Raw genomic sequence first — 25,869 nt, 5'->3', positions numbered from 1 at the left:
AAGTCATTTTAAATTGTATGGTAAAGACCCTACAATTATACAGAGAAAACCCCAACAATCAGATGATGCTCTATGAGTCTCTAGGCAGGAATATACAGACAATGTTTGTTCTACATGTCACAAGAATCACTAAGTAGCAATCTAGAAGGGATCCCTCTAATTTACAGCCAAAATATCCACAGAGTGAGGACATGTGATCTGAGTTAGGAGCATGACACCTTGAAGGAAGCAACACTGTTTTCATCTGTGGCTCAGCTTGTTCATATCTTTAAGCAAACCTCCCCATGAGCCAACATCCAGTTTTAGCAGATCAGCAGCTAGTTTCCAAGAATGACACATTAATTCATCAACAATTCTTTGTTTTCAATGTTCTGTTTAAAAATGATCTGGAAACAGAAGAAAGTGCTTCAAGATCCACAGTGGTGGGATCTTAAACGTGGTGTATCTTTCTCTGGGGAAACAACTTTTTTAATCTCACACTTTGCTGAAGCTCCAGAATACGTGTAATCTCATAAATGCTTATGTAAATAGCCAGAGGCAGGACTATAGTAGCTACAGTGTTTAAACTGTATCCACTGCCATAACCTAGAGTGGGTCTAACCTTTAATGTTATATTATTTTTCTTTCACTCTGCACCCTTCTCTCCCTTTTTTTCTTTTTGTGGAAAGAAGAAGACGACTGGCCCAGCATCATCCTCCTACCTACATGAGGAAAAACTCCTACTGTAGTGTTATCTGCCCTCAGCTGGACACTGGCAGTAAATCTAAATTAACTAGCAGCTCTCTCGGGGTCACCCAGGGGCTAGCTCATTTTGATTAATTAAAGGCCTGGGAAAGGCAAAGAGGGGTGGGAGGTTTAGGAAAGGACAAGAGAGGAAGGAAGGAGGCAGAGAGAGAGAGAGACGTACTGAAAGTCATAAGAATAATAGGGACAGTGTATGGAAAGTGGGAAGTAAAGGATGAATGTGAGAGGGGAAGTACTGTGTTAGCAGGAGAGGCGAGCTCGAGGCAAATGCGGTATGACCTGTTGTTTAAAGCCCTGGATGCTGCCTCCCACACACACACACACACACACACACACACACACACACACACACACACACACACACACAGGTGCATTAGTTCATAGTCACCTATAACACAAACAGAACACACAGTAGAAGACATTTTACGGTATTTTGAGGTAAATTGCTGCAGCTTGAAATACTACTGCTCCACTTTACAAACTAGTGATGTCTCCAGTTTCTGCAACTTCCATCATGGCAATGCTATCAGGTAAGCAAAATTTGTCCACTGTCAAGAACGCAGATATGCACAGCTCAAAAAAATTGAAGGAACATTTTAATCAGAGTTTAGCATCAAATCAGTTCAACATCTGGGATATTGATCTGGTCAAATAATTGCCAGAGGGGGTTGGTAATCAGTTTCAGCTGCTTTAGTGTTAATGAAATTAACAACAGGTGAACTAGAGGGACAACAATAAGACAACTCCCAAAACAGGAATGGTTTACAGGTGGAGGCCACTGACATTCTTTTCCTCCTCTTCTTTTCTGACTTTTTTTCACTAGTTTTGCATTTGGTTAGGGTCAGTGTCACTACTGGTAGCATAAGGAGATACCAGGTAGTCACAGGTAGTCCAATTCCTCAAGGATGGCACATTAATATCTGCCACTGCCAGAAGGTTGGATGTGTTTTCATGCACAGTCTCAAGAGCATGAAGGAGATTCCAGGAGACACTCTATTCTTGGAGAGCTGGACAGGACTGTACAAAGTCCTTCATCCACCAGCAGCAGGACCTAGCTCTGTATCAGCTCCTTTGAGTAAGGAGGAACAGAATGAGCACTACCAGAGCCCTACAAAATCATCTGCAGAAAGCCACTGGTGTTAATGTCTCTGACCAAACAAGCAGAAACAGACTTCATGAGGCTGTCCCAAAAGCCTATTGTCCTCTAGTAGGCCATGTGCTCACTACCTGGCACCATGGAGCCCAAATGGCATTTTCCATAAAATACCAGAATTGAGGTCCACCCTGTGTCAGATGTGAAAGGGTCTGCAGAAGTTGTGGAAACCATTATGCTGCCTGTAACAAGTTTCAGCATGACTTGTTTGGTGGTTGTTCAGTGATGGTCTGAGGAAGCATATCCATGGAGGGATGCACAGACCTCTACAGACTGGGCAATGACACCGTGACTGCCATTAGATATTGGGATGTAATTGCTGGACCCACTGCCAGACCCTACACTGGTGCAGTGGGTCCTGGGTTCCTCCTGTTACACAAGAATGCCCAGCTTCATGTGACAAGAGTACAGAGGCACTTGCTGGAGGATGCGGGAATTGATACCGCTGACTGGCCCACATACTTGGCTGACCAAATTCCAATAGAATACCTCTGGGACATTATCTTTCGGTCCATCCAACACTTCCGAGTTGCACCTCAGACTTTCCAGGAGTTCAGTGATGCCCTGATCCAGATCTGGGAGGAGAGCCCTCAGGACGCCATCTATCATCTCATTAGTAGCATACCATTCAGGCATGCATACAAGCACACGGGGGCCATATAAACTGTTCCATTCATCCATCCATTTTCTTCCACTTATCCGGGGCTGGGCCTTTTCCAGCTTATCTGGGGGATCACCAAGGTGTTCCCAGGTCAGCCAAAAGTTATAATCTCTGCATCAATGCAGCCGCGGTCCTAATCCATTTGTCCATCTCCTGCTCTCCTCCTCCCTCACTTGTGAACAAGACTCTGAGATACTTAAACTTCTACACTTGGGGCAGCAATTCGTTCCTGACCCTGGGTGGGCACTCCACTCTTTTCCGGCTGAGGACTATGGCCTCAAACTTAGAGGTGCTAATTCATGGATCCAGCAGTATTTTTTTTCTCCTATTAAGATCTGATGTGTTTTCAAAGTATTCCTTTAATTTTTTGAGCAGCGTATAAACATCTGCCATAATTTCTTCAAACCACCTTGAAGAACATGTTGAATAGGTGTCTCCAGCATCAAATTTTGCCCTGATGACACACACACACACACACACACACACACACACACACACACACACACACACACACACACACACACACACACATACAATGTGCCCAAAACAGTAGGTGGCAGCTGACTGAAACTCTGTTCTGCTCTCCTGGGAGCAGCCAAACATCTTGTCTGCTCATTTCATCCTTTCCATCAGGTTTGTCTCATGCTTAAGCATGAAAAACACATGAGAATTAATTGTAGAATATTTTTTTGGGCCACAGCAGCTTTTGTAGACAGTGGAGAGAGACAGGAAATGGGGGAAAGATACAGGGGAAGACACACAGGCAAATTGGCGACAGGTCAGGATGCAAACCCATGCTGCCCGCACTGCAACACGGCATGTGTATGTGTTCACCGGGTTTACCACTAAGCCACCCAGGCACCCATGAAATGTAAGAATATTTGAATGTAGTTTTAGGGGTCTGCGAGTAAGTTCAGAGTTGCATTTGGTTAGCTTTGTGACTCTGGATAGTAATTTTGGACCCACTGGGCTTGTTAGCATAGCAGCTTAGCATGCTGTTGACGTTGTGTGTACCTGCTCCTTACTTTCTTGGGGGTTGTAAATTCAAATGTTCTGATACTCAAACTCTGATACTAAACTCACATTGCACATTAAGTTGAATACCCATATGTGCAGTTCACTCTAATAGATAGCTATTTTGCACCTTTATGTCTGCTAATACTTGAGAATTATATAGGAAAACATTTAAGGAGTGAACTGTATTTGTTTTTGTTATTATAGTTGTTAAAGAAAATGACACTCACACATATGTTTTCATATTATTAATGTTAAAAAAAATGCAATTAATATTCTGCTACAAGAGAGTGATGCAGCAACAGCCTAATGTTGTGCAGGGAGAAAAAAAAAACACTTTTTTTTTGTAAAAATTTATCCATTGTGCAGATTATAGAAGGACATGTGTATTGCAGGTAACATAAGCAATCCAACATGATCATAATTGTAACTGTAATGTCATTTACGAATTTAGTAAGTAATGCATTATATTACTTTATTACAGTAACACACTACACCACTAGCTAGACACTAACATAGAGACTCAAATATACTTGTAATATTGGAGAAATAATTCCTTAGAACACTATCATCATCAGCAGCAGTAGATAGCATTGCTTTTGAAAGTAAGTTGTTACATTATAAGATTGCTGCCATTAAAAAGTAGTCATTACATTACAGTGTTACCTACTGAGAACAGGAACTTACTACAACTTACAAAAACAAACACCCATTTGCATTTACCGTGCATGTTATTAATGTTGCTCAGAGGGTGTGCAGCCTACTGTACATTTACTTCTGATGGACTGATTTTACATCACTGCAGTTGACATTAGTAGCTACTCCTCCACAACATAACAATAATTGCTGTGTGCTGTTGAGCTGTAGCACCAGGATCAGTCAACTACTCAAGCTGCGCTTGGCTTGGAGGTGCAGGTGATGCAATTCCATCACCATTATCTTCTTCAATGCCATGTGCCAAAACAATACAGAGAAGCTACCTAAACTTTACTCCGACTAGGGAGCAATTATCTTTTTAATAGTGTAACATCCTTACTGCATATTACCCTGGACAATGTAGGTCCTCTGAACAAAAAAGGCGGCAAATCAGAGATTGTTTGACTCAATGATATTCAGATGTGCACCTTAAAGTAAATATTGCCTAACCTGGAGGAGAAATACTGTTGCACTCATTTCGATTATTTTCATTTGGCCTGGAAAAATAGTTACTTAATCAAAAAGCCTTCCATAAAACTAGGAGATCTTAATATTGCTCAGTGATTGAGGAAAACAATAAACAGCCCAGGTGTCTTTTTGGTACTATAGTCAGTGCTCTGCTGAGCCAAATATTCCTTTAACCTTAACTGGCAATTTTAAGAATTTCTTCACAAACAAAATTTTAACCATTAGAGAAAAAAAAAATTCATAGTCATCCCAGAGATGTATCATTAAGTACAATAACTTTAATCAAAGCTGATATTTACTCAGACTCTTTCTCTCCTATTGATTTTTGAGTTACCTTGAATAATTTCTTCCTCTAAGGCATCAGTGTGCCTTTTAGACCATATTCCTATATGACTGCTCAAAGAAATTTGACTATTAATCAATGCTTCAGTTTTTGGGGGTTTTTTTTTGCATTTTTGGCCACAGTGGCTTTTAACAGCAGTGGAGGGAGACAGGAAATGGAGGAAAGATACGTGGGCAAGTTGGCGACAGGCCGGGACTCAAGCCCGCGCCGCCCGCACCACAACGTGGAATATGTATGTGGTCGCCGGCTTCACCACTAAGCCACCTGGACACCCCCAATACTTCAGTTCTACATATGAATCACATGCTATGAAGGTGAAGGTAATTAAATCATTACTTAAAAAGCCCTTACTTGACACAGCTGTCTTAGCTAATTATAGACCACTTTCCAACCTTCCAAACTTATTTTAAAAAATCTTGAAAGAGTAGCTGTCAAACCACTAACAGCAACTAACAACTAATTATTTACAAAGGAATGGTTTATTTTAACCAGGACTTAGAGTGCATCATACCACTAGGGAAGGTTATGAATGATCCTCTCATGGAATCTGACAGTGGACTCATCTCTGTCCTTGTCCTGCTAGACCTCAGTACTGCATTCAATACTGCTGACCACAGCATTTTATTATCAAGGCAAAATTAGTATTAAATTAGTATTAAAGTAACTGTGCCACAGTGGTTTGAAACATATTTATCTACATAATAGATTCCAATTTGTGCATGTAAATGGAGAGTCTTCTTCACACACAAACATTAATTAATTAAACAAGCTTCTGTTCTGGGACCAATACGTTTTATATTATACGTGCTTCCCTCACACCATTAAATGGTTAGATGCATTCTACTATACAGCTGCTAACCAAGGAGTTGGAGGGAAACAGAACCACTGTTACCCTGGACACTTCAACATGTGGACTTGAGAATTCAAAGATCAGATCACCAAACTTTGAACTGGTAGATGACCCCCTCTACCTAAGCAACTGTAATGTTACATTATATAATTTAAAAAAGCACAAATAGTTGCTTTCAACTAAACAGTCTACATTCACGCATCTTCTTTCTAACTCTGTTATCAGAAAACATGACACACAACAATTGTACAGCTCCAACCACAGCCTAGGCCATCTTGTTGTGCTCTAATTGTATTATCTGTTGTACAGAAAAAAAACTCTTAATGGTATGCAGTTGTCTAAGAGCACCCCATAATGCAATAACCTACACAGAGTCCTCAGAACTGTTTGGATGGCTGTCTGCCAGTGTTAAATGAATAAGTCATAAGTCATCATGCAAAGTTTTTAAGCATGTCAGTTTCTACTCACCTAATAGCTTATACTGCACATGATTCGAAATGAATAAGTGCTGAATACAGAGCGGGGTCGCTTTTGGTATTCTATGATTAAAAAGGGTTAATGGGGTTAAATGGTGATTCTAAATTGCCCATAGGTGTGAATGTGAATGGTTTGCTGTCTCTCTGTGTTGGCCCTGGGACAGGCTGGTGACCTGTACAGGGTGTACCCTGCCTCTCGCCCTATGACAGCTGGGATAGGATTCAGCCCCCCCCCCCCCCCCCCCCCCCCCCCCCCCCCCCCCCCCCGCAAACCTGAACAGGATAAGGGGAAGAGAATGGATGAATGAATGATTAAAAATGTTGGGGTATTGGCCTATAAAAGTCAAAATTGATCATTTAAATTTAAACACTTTGAAAATGCAGTTTTCTATGAAAATAAAAATGAAAGATTACACTGATACACTGAGATAACAGGACTTCTACAGAAATTTTCTGAGTGGAAGTTGCATTCCAAAGCAATCCAAAGGTGCACGAGATTATCTTCAACAAGACGCATTAATACCACTGTATGATTGCATTAATTGTATTCAGCTGCTGTGGGATTGTTTTGTTTCTCTTTTCGAGCAACCCCTAATATCACAACAGTATTCAGACAGGTGGGTCTTTGCTTACCTGAAAGGAGTTGAGAGCAATGAAAACATAGGCAACTACTACAGACAGATGGACAAGCACTCCACACAGCCAGGTCAGACCCAGGACGGGCAGCAGGATCAGAACAGGGCGGGTCACAGCCCTACAAGCACACACACACAGAGGACATACATGAAGCATAAATGAACACAGGGTATGTGCAAACATACAAACACTTCTGAAAGAAAACTTCAGCTTGTGTTGATTCCGAGTACTTTTCTGTCTCTTTGTTAATCCTGTTATAAAACTTGAGGACAGACAGACAGAAGGAACTTGGAAAGTGGAGTTTTCAAGTTATTTTCGTGACATTTTCTTCTCAGATATTTCCTCCTTGAATTCTCATCAAAGATCTCTCTACAGCTAAAGATTTTACTGCCTACCACAGTCGTGCTCCTGTTCCTTTGCAATCATTCTTTCAATGATCCTGGTGCTTATATGGCCAATAACCATTTCACGGGGCAAGGCAGAAAAGGTTGCCTTTGTTCAAACCACTATTGTTGTCACACTGCTGCACCTGGGTAGAGATATTGAGTTTTCAGACTGCACTGTGTCTGCAAGGACAAAGCCAACACTCTCTTCCCTTTTATTTCTGAAAGTCGTTTTCCCTCTAATCTCCTCAATTGACGTAACACTGGCACAGACTTTCAGTCTATTTGTGAGGGAATGAAGAGACAGAGAGAGAGAAGGAACAGCACTGTGACATTACCATCAGGCTGAGATAAACAGGAAAGCTTGATGGAAGAGAGCTACTTAATGCTGGGTTGAAGGACTTTGTTTACCTGAATCTGAAAATATCAGGCAAAATATGTGAGCTTCTAGTTTCTCCTTCAGACATAATAGCAATACTTTCTAATTTTAGTCGTCTGACCTGTGTATTAACATCTGGAAAGCACATCAGTACTTATAGTACTGACTGAAGAATGTCCACACATTCGACATAGATGTCCTATAATTCATGTATGTGCGGTAAGGGTAAAATCACATGAATCTCAGTATATTCAATGATGGATTAATCTAAATTGCAGAGATATAATTTCTGCCTTATCTATAGTGGCTATAACCTCTTAACATTTACCAGGCCATTGGCAACCCATGTAGTTCCAGGGCTATAGGACTAGGGTTTGGTTTTGATTAAATTCACCACTTCTAAATAATTTTTGCCTGTTTGGAAGACCCAGGTTGGAAAAGCTTCTGACAGAAAACTAAAATGTATAAGACATAAAGCGAAATGGTTGATGGTGACAGAATGGGTATTAAGAAGGGAAGTTTGGTTTCATTTTGCCCAGATAATAAGATAGCTGACAATGTCTGATATTTCTGCATTCACCCAAATACAACGAGTGATGCTTTTGTGCACAGAAAAAGAAAAAAACAAAACAAAACACCCAAACAAAAATTCTCTGCAAATCTTTCTTTTAACAGGAAGAGTCTTCCAAAAACAAAAAACAAACAAACAAAAAAAAAGCAGGCTCAGGGAGGGGCAGGGATAAGCTGTAGCAGGTTGAGGGGTGGGATAATATGCTGCTAGAAATGTCACTAACTTGGACACATAACCATACTGTAGTGGGGTTACTAGAAATATCTGTCATCATCCTGAAACCATAGCACCAAAAACAGATGTGCTACTTTGAAAATGTGGGTGGAAATTATGTTTGCTGTTTAGCATTTGACTGGCAGTAATAAATAATACATGTTTACATGTATGTATGCAAAGTTAAATAAATGGTTACTGTAATAGGACAACAGAATTTTGTCGCTGCTGCCACAGGTTTAAAGATAAGAATGACTTAATAATCCCATAATGCAAACAAACACCATACTGTACAAACAACTGTGAGCTTTTGAAAGCATTAGCTATCGTCTTCCTCTGTGCCTCTTCCAAATCATCTGGTAGGGAACTAATTTTTCCAACTATACATACACCATGTTCAACTGTATAGTCATGTGCTATTTTTAGAAATGACTTCAACAGGACTAACAGGGTTAGCGGCTAAGTTCCCCAGACTGAGTAAGCATGTGGTCTACAGCGCTGTGAGCTGTTGTTGGGAATAGAAAAGTGCTGTAGAAATACCTGTCCATTTCCATAAGGAAAAAATGGACAGCATTAGTGTTTGTGTGTACAGACAGCTGTTTTTGCTCTAGATTTCTACATTGTGAATGCCAAGTCTTTCCTTTAATTTTAGATAATCTGAATAATATCTGTTCAGTGTTAGATGACAATGAACTGGATCGGCTAATTGCATTGAGGATTTGGACTGCTGTTAATGCTGAATTTTACAGGAAAAGAGGTGAGGGGACCACAGGGAAGGGAGTCTTTTCCTTTAATTTAAGTAGAAACTCTAGAAATCGTGGCAAAATACACACACACACAAACACACACACACACGCATGCACGCACAAAGACACAATTGTGCAGGGCCCAGGTGTTAAGCTGATAAGCACTTACAACTCCCACAGTAAACTCCCAGTCTCTCACACTGTCTCTATTCATCATGGGTTGCTCAACCATAAAGAAAATAAGCTTGTGTGTATCTGTGTGATAGAGAGAGAGAGAGAGAGAGAGAGAGAGAGAGAGAGAGAGAGTGAGAGTGAGAGCGAGAGTTTGGTCACAAAAGAAAAAAAAAATCTGAGAGACCACTCAAAAAACAGGAGGAAAAAGAGTGACAGAGCGAGGTAGAAACTTCATTGTATCTCACCAGGTAAGGTCATAGGTCTGCATCTTTGATGCTGAGCTTGGACTGAGCATCTTAGCACGACGACGAGCACTGGAAACGGTCACCATGACAACCCGACACAGCACAACTGCATTGACCTGCAGGCAGAGGACAACAGCATCAACATGGCCTCCAGCAAACACGAGACTTGCCATTGCAGAACCACTTGGCCTCCAGCTCACATGAGGAGGAGGGAGACGTTCCCCTTCTGCTCAGGCTGCAGGAAATCAAATCACAGCAAACATCATTTAGTGAATGCAGTGTACGTTATTTCAGTTTGCACAGCTCCTGACCTCTGTGAGGTGGAGAGAATAAAATATAGAAATAAAGGAAATGCTCACTCTTCTGATTCTGCAATAAATCTAGGATTATGTCACTCATTTTAGGTCTCTCATTAAGAAATTGAGGTATATATTTACACTCAGTGTTTCTACTACTAGCAAACCCCTGCGCTATGCACGAGATTTAGGGAACATACAAACATGCATACATGCATATGCTGCAATCGTAGTATGATTCTATGATACATTAAATCATGACACACCACTCTTATCTGACACTCCACTCTATACTTTGACATTCCAATTATTGCCCAGTTGAACTGTCAAATGTACAAATATATATGATATATGATGATGACTTGTATAAATATTTATATATGCCATATAAACTTAGCCCAAAAAGTAAGAAAATTTGTGTTTGGTCAGTGCTTCTTGGCAATAAATTAGATAACCGTTGGAAAGCCTCTTTGTTTCTCCTTAAATGTTGCCATTATTTGTAAGGAAAATGCATTTGTGGCTTGTGCTCAAATCTTCTCTGCCAGTGCCAACCAGCTTATTCTGCTATTGACTCTTGTTTTGAGTTTCTCGTGCCCCAGATTGGCACCTGATTGGCAGCACCTGTGAACATAGACCTTGCTACAGCAGTCAGTTGGTGTCTGCTCCAAGCACGCCAGGTTTGAATGATCTGGATAGGGCCCGTACCATATGGTAACTTCAGTCGGGTGTTATACAAAATCAAGTTGCAGCATTATTTGGAGTGGGCCCTAGCACCATCTCCAAATTGAAGGTAAGGACATTATAACATGGGAGGTCAGAAACAGGTGAATTGGGTGTCCCAAGAAGACAATACCACAAGAAGACCATTTCCTCATCCTGTCAGCACCTGTGTCAAGTTCATGTGTCTTAGTCTTGGTCTCTGTATTTCCACTTCCTTTTTTATTTTGGTATGTCTTTGGTCCTCTGCTTTGGGTTTAGTTTTGCATTCTCTTGGTTCCCTCCCAGCTGTTCCCATTGCCTCATTAGCTGATATGCCTGCATAACCCATAAATATACTGAGTATAGAATCATGGAGGACACCTACAGCATACAATAAATAAATAAATAAGATTACATACTGTCAAGACAAATATTACAGGTCCCACAAAGGCCCAGATTGTGTCAGTCTTCACATTGAGCCAGCAATGATCGTCGGCTTTGTATTTGTCCATGGATATCGCCAATGCTCCTCCAACAACCACAACAGGTAGGCCTGAAAAACAGTTCAGTTACACAGAATTTTATATATATATGATTTTAAACAATTATGTAATTATAGTTTTTTTAATTAATTTATATTTTTTTGCTTTTCAAGTCAACTGAGTTTCAGTCTCATTTTCAGTATTTCGAAATTCTTGGTTTCACTTTATTTGTTTCAGTGTTACTTCAGTTTTTTAAATATAATATTTATCATAATGTCAGTATTTTTCAAGGAAAATTCTTACAAAGTTATAAAGATTACAATACAAACACAAAACATTTAACTCAGAGTCATGTTTCACATCCATGCTCAGTCTGCACCAGTGCTTTGTCATGCCGCTTGTTTTCACAAAATGTAACCACTTACAAAAAGACTGAAACCAAAGATATTTAAAGATTCAATGATTTTCAACTTTATTTCATTTAGTTTTCTAATTCCAAAATATAAACACCTTGTTCCTCAAGTTACCTAAACTTGAGGAACAAGGTGTTTATATATTTTATATGGACAACTAAAATGCTTTTACCAAGTATTTGTGGTCATGACAACAAAAGAAGCAGCACATTTAAAGACACATTTCTTTAAAAGTGAAGCACAGCAGAGCCTGTCAAACTGAATATTTGGTATGCTCTGTGGAGGATAATACATCTGCACTGAGAGATGAGAGGAACACCTGAAGACTGAGTGTCTGTGCTTCTGATGGACAATCAGTTCTCGGTTCATCATATGACAAAACACGCACACTCAAAGATGGATCTGGGGACATGGACAGTCAACAGAAATTTTTTATATTTTTTTTTAAACTAGGTAAGATTGCATAGTAACACAATTTAACACCATGCTAAAATGCAACACAAATGCAACACACCATGCAACACAATTGCTGTTATGCATTACAGGCCATGGAGTAGGATGAATGATGTCTGGAAAATAGAACCTAGTGCGGTGCCTGAGTGTGTCCTGTGTAATGTATTTTTGCTCACTATTGACTAATTAACTATTGTGAGCAGGTGTAACATGTGGCTTTAGAAAAGCCATATGATCATTACATCAGGGGAAAACTAACCACTCAACATCCACTAGGTCACCAGCAAACCACTTTGGGTTTATAGACAGGGTTTTCCAGATATATATGATTGGTCAGTAGAGAGTGATACCTATTGCTTAATTAAATTACCATGGTGCTGTACCCTGGTAAGAACTGAACAGTGAAGTTACCTGGATAAGACAAAATCCTGATTTATACTTACAGTAAGAGTAGGACTTAAAACTTAAAGTTTATACACCATTCTGCATTTAATCATTAATCTCTGGCTCTCTTCCACAGCATGTCTTTTGTCCTGTCTCTTTCACCTCGCCTCCAACCGGTCGCAGCAGAGGACTGCCCCTCCCTAAGCCTGGTTCAGTTTTCTTCCTGTTAAAAGGGAGTTTTTCCTTCCCACTGTTGCCAAGGCCATACATACATAACTGGAAATCCCCTCTGAACCCTATGTCAATGTAACCCGATGTGCACCTTTTGAGGAAAGTAACTGCATGTTGGGTTGATGCTGGCCACAAGGATTGTGATTTCTGCGTAGGGCTCAGTGGGGATTTCTGGTTACGTATGCAAAGACCTGAAGCAGAAGCATAATTCAGGCCACAGACAATAATGTGAGGCAGTTTTACTATTGAAACTGCTATACATATATACTGTATATATCACAATGTTAATGCTTAGAGCTGGTTATAGAATGAGATTTGGCTTTAGAACAGGGGTGGCCAACTCCAGGCCTCGAGAGCCGATGTCCTGCAGGTTTTAGATGTGTCTCTGCTTCAACACACCTGAATCAAATGGCTTAATTACCTCCTCAGTATACAGTCAAGTTCTCCAGAGTCCTGCTAACAAGTTCACATCTAAAACCTGCAGGACACCGGACCTCGAGGGATGGAGTTGGCCACCCCTGCTTTAGAATACGACACATGGAAAATATATTTACAAATGTATATATAATGTATAATATACATGTATAATATATTTCCATAATATATTAGCTTTACCCTTAAAAATTTCATGGTGCCATCACCCACATTTATGAAGTTATAAGGTCTGCAAAATGTAAGAAACAAGGTAAATTAAAAGCATAAAATCTAGACCCACTCCATGTACTTTGAGGGCCTGCAGCTAATTGTCATGGTATGAAGGTAAAATTTCACAAAACTTCATTAAATATTCTAAAATTATTTTACAAATAAATCAGCTGATTCTGAGGAGTGAGAACATTTCCAGATTTATAAATGAAATGACCCCAGTATGCTCTGCCCCAGTGCTCTGTTTAATACAGTAAAGTACAAGCCTGCTAACAATTTTAACAGGTCAGATGTAGGTTTTCTTCAAAGGTTCAATATTTACATTTGTAGAATCACCTGTTCACAAGAACAGACTATCATGACAAAGGCATAGTCCATGGATAGATGACAGACTTGTATTGTTCTTCTGAGGTTTATGCAAAACGCCCTTCAAAATTATCTTCAGTAAGTCATAGGGGTTTGTGTTCTTATTTAAGTTATAGGTATAGTCCAAATATTGTTGGCAATACAAAGATTTTTATAAAGGTAAATCAATCAACAACAGTATACATTGCACCAAATCTAAACTGTGGATATAGTCCCATTTATGAAGCTATCTTGATTATATGGAAGTAAATATAATATATCACAGTTTTTTTTCTTCCATTTTAGTATCATTTAGAAGAAGTTGATAATTTTTTTAATTAATGAATTGCTGTTAATTTATTTTCTTTTAAAAATATATATCTGATATCATGCCAAACATTTTTGCCATTGCAAGACTAGAATGGAATTGTAGTTCAAATACTTTTAAAAAGGTAAGATTTTCTTGAGTTTAGAATCTGTTATTAAATTTAAAAAATTTTATTTTATTCAGTTTCTTTCCAAATACTGTAAACCAGACTGAAACCTTACAAGCCACATAAGTGAGATTAAAGTTTACCCCAGCCAATGACATAGTAGAGCTTCATCCTGCGGTCCTCGCTGATATTGACGGACACGACTTTACTCCAAAGCAGCAGCCCCTCTACCAGCATCCAGGAGAAAGAAGCCATGAATAAGAGATGGAGTAGTACAGTCACCAGGAAGCATGCTGCCTGCCGGATTTAAGATATACAAAAACAAAAATGGGCTGTGAGTTGGACTGCATTGTTAACTACATCCCTGGACTATGGATGAAAGGTATTTTGGTTTTGTCCCTGTCTTAACAGTATTGGAGCATAAAATTTGCTTTTAGAAATAAGTGTAAGGTCAGACACCTGAAGCTTCAAGTTCAGAATCCTCGGTTGGAGATTTCCAGAAGAAAACTTAGCCATTAATTATGAGTTATTAACACTGTCTCACACTGATTTCCAAGTTATGCTAGCTAAGCAGCCACTTTTTGAGGCTGAATGAAGCCTAAATATTTATTTTTATTAAATACTAAAACCTGAAGAGATAAAACTGTTGAAAATCCAGCCATCTTCCCTCTGAGAAATATTACCGATATTAATATTTTCTCAGTGTTTGAGAAATATTATCAAATATTACCAGGGAGGTACACTTTTTAGTGTATGGCATCAATTCAATTCAACATTTTGGATATGGATGTGATTACTTAAGCAGCAGATGGGGTGTTAATCTGTTTCACTGTGTTGGGGTAAATTAAATTAACCACAGGTTCACTAGAGGGGCAACAATTAGACAACCCCCAAGAAAAGAATGGTGTTACAGGTGGAGGCCACTGACATTTTTCACTCATCTTTTCTGATTTTCTTTTCTGTTTTCTCACTGCTTTTCCATTTGGCTAGGGTCGGTGTCACTACTGGTAGCATGAAACAGTACCTGGACTCTACAGAGATTTCACAGGTAGTCCAACTTGCTCAGGATGGCATTTCATTACGTGCCATTGGCAGAAGGTTTGTTGTGTCTCCCAGCACAGTCTCAAGAGCATGGAGGAGATTCCAGGAATCAGAATGTTACTCTAGGAGAGCTGGGCAAGGCCGTAGGTCTTTAACCCATCAGCATTATTGGTGTGGCTGTGGCTCAGGAGGTTGAACAGGTCATCTACAAACAGAAGGTTGGTGATCCCTGGCTGCTCCAGTCTGTGTGCTGAGGGATCTTGTCCAAAGTACCCTTGGGCAAGATACCGAATCCTGAGTTGCTCATGATGTGTTCATCAGAGCGTGATTGTGTGTGAGAATGTTAGACAGGAAGTACTTAGATGTAGAAAATACTCATATGAATGTGTGTGAATGGATGAATATAAAGTGAATATAAAATGGATGCTGTATAAAGTGCTTTGAGTGCTCATGTACAGTCAAAAAGTTCTATATAAGAATTGGCAGGTTCACCATTAGAAATAATGAGAGCAGGTTCACCCTGAATATTGACTAAAGAGGCTTTAAAATTTTTATCCATGTCATCTGAGGCTCCAATCGAGCACATCCTGTGACATCCGTCACAGCATAGGGTCTAGGTGTAGGGTTAGGGTTTGGGTTTTTACTGATGATAACACTGATGATAACATGGGTCTAAAATAGGCAAATTTCTGAATTTATAAAACTTGTTTCAAATGAAACTCATATATTCATTTATTAGTAAAACTTTCGATGGGGGAGTTCCAGACAGGATTTTTTTGAAAATGGGGGGATATTAATCAACCCTACCTTAAACCTTAGCTGGGTCTGCTAGTGAATATTATGAAGTTAAGGTTACATAGTTATTAGAATTTATCATAAATTATTTTATATGACTGTTTTGTTTCTGTTGTTTTCTTATTAAAACACTTGAAGTTTAATTATGTGTGGAGACTCACCTCATTTTCAGAAGCCCAACCACTGCACATCAACAGCAGCTCAGCAATGCCCAGAGCAACGATAAGGTTCTTATGGACAGTGGTGCGGTCTGACTTAGGGACACTACACAAACATACAGAAAAACACACAGTATACAATGTGTGAGTGAAGCGCTCACAGCATTTCTCAGGATTAAAAAAAAAGTTTCACTGTGATGCTGTTCACACATCTAAAGATCACAATGTTCTGCTTTTTTCTCTCTCCATTTATTGATGGGAATCCAGCAGGGTTATATGAAATGCTTTTCACCCTTCATGCTTTACAGAGTGTACTCGGTGACGTTTGTGACTCACCCCACAGAGATGAAGAGGATGAAGGTGAAGAGGAGGCCACACAGAGACACTCCACAGCCGATGAACGTCAGCACCTGCAGAGCTTTTTCATTCTCTGGGCTCCTCTGACACAGTAATACACACACACACACACACACACACACACACACACACACACACACACACACACGCACACACAGCAAATGCTGTATTAATAGCTCATAGTGGAGATGAAAGTCTACATAAAATCCATAGTGATAACTGGGTGGAGGAATGTTACCTGGGCTTCATACACCTGCAGCAGTAATGCAAAATTGGTGGTGTGGTTGCAGTAGCACACAGTGTATCCATATTGTTTGGACACTATTTCGCAGCCCTTGGTGTTCCACCACCCACCAGCTTCTGCACTGTTTAGACACATATGTACATGCACATTTTTTGATGAATCAGCTACAATAATTGTTTGGTTTTTTTTTTTGTTTTTTTTTGTTTTTTTAGAGGAATCAAAGAAATTCAGAATACAAGCCCTTTATTAAAACTCTTTTTTTTGGTACTTACGTCAGATTAAAATCCCAAAAGGCACACACTGGATCATACACAGTACCATCATGATTCTGTTAAAAATACAAAATATATAATAAAAATTGAATATATTTAGAAAAAGTAGTGGGTATGTACAGTTCAGTGTTGGAAAAGATAGATGCTAGAGATTTAGTAAACCTGTACTCTGTGCTGGAGCTGGAATCGAACCGCCATGCTAACAGGTTGATCGTCTCCCAACACTGTGGTAGATATGACTGAAGAACCCAAGATGGTACCCAAATACCTGGTTAAGCACACACAATTATGATTTCTCACAGTGCAAGCAACAAGGTAGAGTTCAATATGAAGAACAGGGTGTCAAACATTTCTTTACACCCCCCCCCCCCCCCCCCCCCCCCCCCCCCCCCCCAATATTGTATGTAGAAGTTTTGCCACATTCTACCAGTCTGTGGTCATACATTTGTATTATAATTTAATGTTTTTTTTAATGTTTCTGTAGTGGTTCATCTATTAGAATGCGCAAGCTTTTTAATCAAAATGATATTTCTAATGCTAAAGTATAATAATTATCGTTATCCATGAATTTTCAAATTTACTGTTTCACAAAAAGTAGAAAAAATAGTAAAGCACAAATTATGGTTATTTATTTGCATTCCTGATGTACAGTGTGCCAGCTCAAATTAAGGTACAAAAATACAAATTCAGTTCAGTAAATATTTAGTTTTAGTTTGTTTAAATGACAGGTAGTCTAATAAATTTGTTGAGTACTGTACATCTGATACAGTGCTCAACAGATGGCTCATTGTTCCTCAATATGAAGCCTTATTGAACGGTATCCTCTTTCAAAATAGTCATGTAAAAGCATAAACAGCAAAGAGCATCGCATTGTTAGGAAAAACAAGGCACATTCTGAACCAGAAATCATTGCATATATACTTGTATACTGTTCCATGGTTTTATCTTACTTGAATTACTTACTTGAAAATGCTTGGATTTAATGTTGTGTTTTCAAGGTTTGAAAAGTGCTTGAAATTTTGGATATAGTGCTTGAAATTTTAACTTCTCTCTTTTTTTTTTGAATAAAAAAATAGCTATCTGATTAAATAGTTCACTTATGAGATGGAGAAAGAAAATGAGTCGGAAAGTCTAAACTGAAAATTTTTCCACCCGGGTCTGGCCTGCATGTGGTTGGTCACTTTGATGGATAATTCAGGTGACTGCGTTAGGCTGAGTTACACCGAGGCAGCAGCATAAGAGCTGGAGACTAAAGTTTCAGGAATTAACTATCAGTAGTTATTGTTTTTTGTCAAGTGACTTATTGCATAATACTGTACCATCTTTTTAAAGTGATTAAAAAATGGGAAATCATTTGTATGTATGTATTTGTATAAATATGTATCCCAGGGTTAATGTGCTGGAAAACCTTAAAGATACTTAAAAAGTATTTGAATTTGACCCTGGAAAAGGTGTATGAACCCTGAAAGCAATATAGGTACAGTTTAATAACTATAGATCAGTTCATGAAGGTAATATAACAAGAGATTTTGTATTAGATGGGCACATATGTATATTTCAGGTTGTATAATCAGAACAGATATAAAAGATGAGCTAGTTAGGGGTTGAAATTAATAAGCAGTTGCTTCTTCCCCCTTTTGAACAAGAAATGGTAAAAAAAAAAATTGTTTGCTTGTGAATTTGATTTTTATGTGTATTAACACGTTACATATATGTATAAAATAAAGATCTGATTGATTGAAATTCAGGATATTATTTTTTGAGGTTGAGTTACAAAGAAAAAAGCATAGCTGAGACTGTCCAGTAAGGCCTTGCACATACCTAATGCACTCTTATTACCCACATGAGTTCAGGACAATAATAACTTCATGGAGAACATCTGTACAGTATGATACATCCATTACATTACATTCCAAAACGTTTAGGAGCACATTCATTCTTAGCCTTGAGGAACTTTGAGAATTTTTTTTTTTTTATTAGAGATGTTTGAAGTGGTTTATTATTTAAAGGAGATCAAAAATGAGTGAAAAAGGAGTGTGCATTTCAATAGACGTCCAGTTTTATAATGGTGCTACTCATCATTTAAGAATAGCATCTGCAAATGACAGCAGTTCTCTACCAAGTATTAAGAAGAGGCAACGTTACAATAGGGAACCTGTGTGTCAAACTACTATTGAATTAGTCATGTATGCAGCACTTAAGAATGGGTGACATATTCCAGGTTAGAAAGACTTAATTTTGAGTTATGCAGACACTATTATGCTTCTAGTTTTGTGTTTTTCATTTGCGGTATTACCCAATTAGCCAATGTGATACTAAAAATTATTGTTCTTTGTAAAAATGATACCTAAATAATCTCTCACAAGTTTAATTATGAAGCGCTACCTGGCATTGGCAGGCACCATGGATTAGGATTATCTCAGAAGCAATTATATGTTATCTTAGTGTCATAACCTAGCGAGGTCACCACACCTGCAGCTGATCGGGTCATCAGGAAGGTCTTCTTAAGCTGCCAGCAGACCTTCAGTCTTCGCTGGATCATTGACTACTCCTAAGTTAGTGCCGGCTCTTTTCTGTGACTCTCTCTCGTGCATTCTCCTACGACTTACCTGCTCTCCGTTTTTTCGTCCTCCTCAGATTCCCGTGCCGGCTCCTGCTCGCTTACTTTGGAAATCCTGCCCTCCGCCTACCACGCCATCCCGCGCCGTGCCGCTGCTGGTTCTCGGATTCACCTGCTCATTCACTCACCGGCCTTGCCTCCCCTCCTCTCCTCGGACTCCCTCCAGCGCCTCGATCCTCTTCACCCTCTCTTCCCCCCATTCGTTCCATCCCTGTTTTTCTGGACATTCCTGCCTCCGCATATTTCACATCTGCACTGTAAATAAACCTGCACTTCTGTTCACATCAGCTACCGCCTGTTTTGTCCTCTCCTTCCCTGGGTTGTGACAGAATGATCCAGCCAAAACCGGACACCGCAGATGCTGATCCGATCAACTGGACTCTGGCTATCCAAGAGGAAACGCTCCAGCATCATGACCACATGCTTCGCCAGGTTTCCAGTCAGCTAGGTGCTACCACCCAACAGCTCGCCGATCTCAGAGGTATGTTGGAATCCACCGTATTATCAGCCACGTCCCGCCACCTGGATTTATCCTCTCTGCCGACAGTTCCGTCATCTGGTTTAGCCCCCACACCCGAACCCACCGGAACATCGGAGAAAGCCCTGCCCATCCCGGAGGTTTTCCGCGGTGAGTTGGGGAAATGTGGAGGTTTCCTCACCCAGTGTTCGCTGGTTTTCAGGCAACAGAAAAACGCTTATGCTTCTGACTGTGCCAAAATTGGTTTCATGGTCAATTTGTTCCGGGGACGAGCATTAGAATGGGGCCGTGCTGTGTTACGGGGAAACCCCGACCTGTCTTTTCCTGTTTTTTTGTCTCGATTTAAGGAAGTGTTCGATAAGGGGACATGTCCGGAGGCGGCCTCACAGAAGTTGGTCAGCCTGCGGCAGGGACAGAGGAGCATCGCGGACTTTTCCGTGGATTTCCGGATTCTCGCAGAGGAGGTCGGTTGGGAGGAGAAAGCACTCAGAGGAGTATTCTTGAACAGCATTAATGACGATCTCAAGTATGAGCTAGCTACTAGGGATTTGCCACAATCCCTCGAGGCGGTGATTTCCATGTGTATTCGTATTGACGACCGCCTGCGAGCGCGGCGAACCCCGAGGAACTACAACTCCCAGGGTGCCGCTCACCGCGTGGTTTCCGGGGACCGGGGAAACTCCCTAACGGACGACACCCAGGACACGGCGCCTCCCAGCGGCGCGGAGGAACACCCCATGCAGCTCGGCTGCGCACGGCTGTCCATCGCAGAACGGCAGCGGAGATGGGAGGCGGGTGAGTGCATCTATTGTGGCAAGAAGGGTCATTACATCGCTTCCTGTCCTGTTCGCCCAAAAGGCCGTGCCCGTCAGTAATGGTGGGGATACTGGCGGGTCAAATCAACTCCTGTTCCTCCCTGCCCAGATTCACGCTTCAGGCTAAAATCAATCTTCCCCCAGTCAGCTACACAGCTTTGGCACTACTCGATTCTGGGGCGGAGAAAAATCTCATGGACCGTGCCCTCGCCTAGCAGTGGGGAATTCCATCCACAGCACTACCCGCACCACTCCAGGTCTCAGCTCTTGATGGTGCCAAACTCTCTGAGATCACTCACAAGACCCAACCACTCTCTGTCACCCTGTCCGGTAACCACTCTGAACAACTCTCCTTTTACCTGTTTGACTCTGCACAGACGCCCATCGTCCTTGGCTTTCCCTGGCTACAATTACATAATCCACAAATCAACTGGGCTACTCGGAGCATCTCGGGTTGGAGTGAGCGGTGCCACCAGCGTTGCCTCAGATCCGCTACTCCCTCCGTGCCTTGTTCTTCTGTCTCTAGGGAGGAGACACCACCTGACCTATCCGGCATCCCCCCGCCCTATCACAGCCTTGCTGAGGTGTTCAATAAAGACCGGGCCGTCTCTCTGCCTCCCCACCGGCCCTATGACTGCGCCATCACTCTCGTGCCAGGGGCACCTTATCCCTCCAGCCAACTCTACAGCCTCTCTCAGCACGAACGGGACGCCATGGAAAAATATATAACCGAAGCCCAGGCGCCTGGTCTGATTAGGCCCTCTACCTCTCCCCTGGGCGCTGGATTCTTCCTTGTGTCCAAGAAAGATAAGACCCTCCGGCCCTGCATTGACTATCGAGGCCTGAACGAAATCACTGTGCGCAACAAGTACCCTTTGCCACTACTCACCTCTGCATTCGAGCTCCTGCAGGGGGCGACCATCTTCACCAAACCGGATCTCCGGAACGCTTACCATCTCGTTCGGATTCCGGAAGGAGAAGAATGGAAAACCGCCTTCAACACCCACCTCGGTCACTTTGAATATCTGGTGATGCCCTTTGGCTTAACCAACATCCCGGCAGTATTCCAGGCCCTCGTGAACGATGTACTCCGGGACTTCATCAACCATTTTGTGTTCGTCTATCTTGATGACATTCTGATTTTTTTTTCTTCCTCATTACAGGAGCATCAGGGACATGTTCGGCAGGTGTTAAAGTGGTTGTTGGAGAATCGGCTGTTCGTGAAGGGGGAGAAGTGCGAGTTTCATGTTGAGTCCACTGCGTTTTTGGGATACATCATTGAAAAGGGGCAGATTAAGGCCGATCCGGTCAAGGTACAAGCGGTCCTGGATTGGCCCAAGCCAGCAGATCGCAGACAACTGCAGCACTTCCTTGGCTTCGCCAATTTCTAACGCCGCTTCATTAGAAACTACAGCACCATCACCCAGGCTCTAACCTCTCTCACCTCTCCCAAGTTACCTTTCAGATGGACCGCTGCCGCTGCTGAGGCCTTCTCGTCCCTGAAAGGCCGGTTTGCCTCCGCACCCATTCTCATCCAACCTGACCTATCCAAACCCTTCATTGTGGAGGTGGATGCATCCCATGTGGGGGTGGGGGCGGTCCTGTCCCAACAGTCCATGGGCAGTCTCCGACCCTGCGCCTTCTTCTCCCGTCGCCTCTCTCTGGCGGAACAAAACTATAAAAACTATACGTGGGGGACCGGGAGCTGCTAGCCATCAAATTAGCCTTGGAAGAATGGCGGCACTGGTTGGAGGGCGCGACGCATCCTTTCTTGGTTTGGACAGATCACAAGAACCTGGCCTATCTATGAGCCGCCAAACGTTTGAATCCCCGGCAAGCCAGGTGGGCCTTGTTTTTCACTCGTTTCAATTTTACTATCTCCTACAGACCTGGATCACGGAATGTCAAACCCGACGCCCTGTCCCGACAGTTCAGCTCTACGGACTCCTCCTCCCAGCCGGAGTTCATCTTGCCCCCCTCCTGCGTCATAGGTGCCATCACCTGGGAGATTGAGTCCGCCATTCAGGCAGCCCTTTGGACAGAACCAGACCCTGGTACGGGACCACCCAACCGCCTTTATGTACCCTCCCAAGTGCGAGCCCGCGTATTGCAATGGGGACACACAGCCAAATTCACTTGCCATCCCGGAGCTAACTGCACAGTGGCCTTCCTCCAACGTTATTTGTGGTGGCCTACATTAATCAAGGATACTCGTGAGTACGTGGCAACATGCAGCATCTGTGCACAAAATAAACCTTCTCTGTCATCTCCTTCTGGTCTCCTTAGGCCGTTACCCACCCCTAAGCGACCATGGTCTCACATTGCTCTGGACTTAATCACTGGCCTTCCTCCTTCTGAAGGGAACACCGTGGTCTTGACTATCATCGACCGGTTTTCCAAAGCCACCCACTTTGTTGCACTGCCCAAACTCCCTTCTGCCTTGGAGATGGCACGGCTTCTCACCAACCACGTTTTCCGGCTTCATGGGATTCCTGAAGACATCGTGTCCGACAGGGGGCCCCAGTTCACATCCCAGGTCTGGAAGGAATTCTGTATATCTCTCGGAGCCAAGGTGAGCCTCTACTCTGGTTATCACCCTCAGACCAAAGGTCAGACGGAACGGGCCAACCAGGAGTTGAAGGCGGCATTACGCTGCGTGGCCTCCACCAATCAGGCCACCTGGAGTTCCCACTTGGCATGGGTCGAGTACACGCATAACTCCATTTCTTCCGCCGCCACGGGTGTGTCACCCTTTGAGGCAGCCCAGGGTTTCCAACCGGCACTACTCCCTGCCATCGAGGAGGATCTCACCATTCCCTCCGTCCAGCACCACCTTCGCCGCTGTCGCCGAGTATGGAGGTCCACCCGAGCAGCCCTTCTTCGAACCAAGGAACGGAACAGACGCATCACTGATCGCCACCGGAATCCCGCACCGAACTACCAACCGGGCCAGAAGGTATGGCTTTCTACTAAGAACGTTCCAGTCCGTGCCGAGTCTAGAAAGCTTGCCCCCACCTTCCTTGGGCCCTTTGAGATTGACTCCATTGTTAACCCTGTGTCTGTCCACCTTAAACTTCCTCGTAATATGCGTATCCATAACGTCTAACATGTCTCTCAGCTGAAACCTGTTACCACCGGTCCCTTATGCCCTCTATCTGTCTCACCACCTCCTGCCCGTTTTCTCAATAGCCAGCGGATCTACACCATCCGTCGCATTATGGACGCACGCCGCCGCGGGCGGGGTTATCAGTTCCTGGTAGACTGTGAGGGCTACGGCCCCGAGGAACGGTCCTGGGTGTCCCAGGCTACCGTCCTGGATAAGGCCATGGTACAGGAGTTCCGGCGACGTCATCCGGAGAAGTTTCCATCGCCAGGAGGTCCCGTTGAGGGGGGGTACTGTCATAACCTAGGGAGGTTTCTGTGTGTGTGTGTGTGTGTGTGTCCTGCAGATCACGGCGAAGGGTTTCCGGTGTTTCCGCCTCTTCGGGGCGGATACGCTGGGCGTTGCGTCACCACACCTGCAGCTGATCGGGTCATCAAGAAGGTCTTAAGCTGCCAGCAGACCTTCAATCTTCGCTGGATCATTGACTACTCCTAAGTTAGTGCCGGCTCTTTTCTGTGACTCTCTCTCGTGCATTCTCCTACGACTTACCTGCTCTCCATTTTTTCGTCCTCCTCAGATTCCCGTGCCGGCTCCTGCTCACTCACTTTGGAAATCCTGCCCTTCGCCTACCACGCCATCCCACGCCATGCCGCTGCTGGTTCTCGGATTCACCTGCTCGTTCACTCACCGGCCTTGCCTCCCCTCCTCTCCTCGGACTCCCTCCAGCGCCTCGATCCTCTTCACCCTCTCTTCCCCCCGTTCGTTCCATCCCTGTTCTCCTGGACATTCCTGCCTCCGCATATTTCACATCTGCACTGTAAATAAACCTGCACTTCTGTTCACATCAGCTACCGCCTGTTTTGTCCTCTCCTTCCCTGGGTCGTGACACTTAGTTTTGGTAGATTTATTTGTAATTTTACTTTTTTACGTGTATAAGTGCTTTGAGTGCTCAGAATGAGTAGAAAAGCTTCATATAAGAACTAGTCCATTTACCATTTTATTGATTGTTAAAAGCATAATCAGCATAAGAAATCCATTAAATATTGTGTCTGATAGCAGTAGCTACCTCAGGGTCTATTACGATTCTAGCTACTACAAAGGACAAAAAACCTTTTAAACAACCTAGATTTGACAAGTTGTATGGCATGGTACATGTGCAACTGTCATTTTCTGTTTATGTGTTCTATACACATTACTGCACATTTATACAGTGTGTCAAAGAGGAGTGAGATCAGCATCTGCTATACATTATCACGTTAGTACAGGGTTCAGAAATAAATATCCATATGTGAATGTGTAAATGGTTATTTTGCTTGAAATGCAGCCTTATAAGAAAAATTTGCACATATCATCTCTTGGAAAATGGCAACAAAGAATGATGGCTTTCTCCACCTCTGTAGATCTTCACGATCCCAACTTCCTCTCAGTCAATTCCCTGTTCTGGCGCCACTTGTGGATCCTGCACAGCTTCCAATTACATTCTATAAATATGTATTCAGCATTTCTCTTGAAATTATTTTAATTCTATTCAATTTCAGTTAAACTTAATTCTATTTTATTCTGTTTTATAAAGGCAATGTTGAAGCTGTTGCTTTCAGCATCTGCATGAATGTTAAATAAATGTAATTATTTTATCTGAACTGAGCATTAAATCAGATTACAAAAGTCTGAAAAATCAGATAGAAACTCTAAGGGCTAGGTGGACGATAAAGAAGAACAAGTAAAACAGGTTTTTGAATTTTCCAGTTAGGGTGGACAAAGCTCAGAGTCAGGCTTTCAAATGAATTAAAACTTTGTCTGGGTCTTTGGGTAATTAACAAGCTGGAGTGGAAGATAGTTGCTACTCCTCGAC

At 42.2% G+C, this 25,869-nt stretch overlaps 1 protein-coding gene across 1 annotated transcript in view; it reads right to left on the bottom strand.

Moving 5' to 3' along the window:
• Window positions 1–25,869, bottom strand: part of adgrd2 (adhesion G protein-coupled receptor D2) — a 78,779-nt gene that overhangs the window by 30,514 nt on the left and 22,396 nt on the right. Inside the window, exons 12-20 of the mRNA XM_030723784.1 lie at window positions 17,164–17,269; window positions 17,002–17,057; window positions 16,724–16,850; window positions 16,465–16,568; window positions 16,132–16,234; window positions 14,278–14,431; window positions 11,167–11,300; window positions 9,753–9,868; window positions 7,039–7,159 (exon numbers count right to left, since the gene is read on the bottom strand). Coding sequence (XP_030579644.1) covers window positions 7,039–7,159; window positions 9,753–9,868; window positions 11,167–11,300; window positions 14,278–14,431; window positions 16,132–16,234; window positions 16,465–16,568; window positions 16,724–16,850; window positions 17,002–17,057; window positions 17,164–17,269 — 1,021 coding nt within the window. The remainder of the gene's footprint in view (window positions 1–7,038; window positions 7,160–9,752; window positions 9,869–11,166; window positions 11,301–14,277; window positions 14,432–16,131; window positions 16,235–16,464; window positions 16,569–16,723; window positions 16,851–17,001; window positions 17,058–17,163; window positions 17,270–25,869) is intronic.

The sequence above is a fragment of the Archocentrus centrarchus genome, unplaced genomic scaffold (genome assembly GCF_007364275.1).
Source record: "Archocentrus centrarchus isolate MPI-CPG fArcCen1 unplaced genomic scaffold, fArcCen1 scaffold_27_ctg1, whole genome shotgun sequence".
NCBI classification, from domain to species: Eukaryota; Metazoa; Chordata; class Actinopteri; order Cichliformes; family Cichlidae; genus Archocentrus; species Archocentrus centrarchus.
Note: the sequence above shows the minus strand (reverse complement) of the source record. Positions and strands in the feature narration are given on the sequence as shown.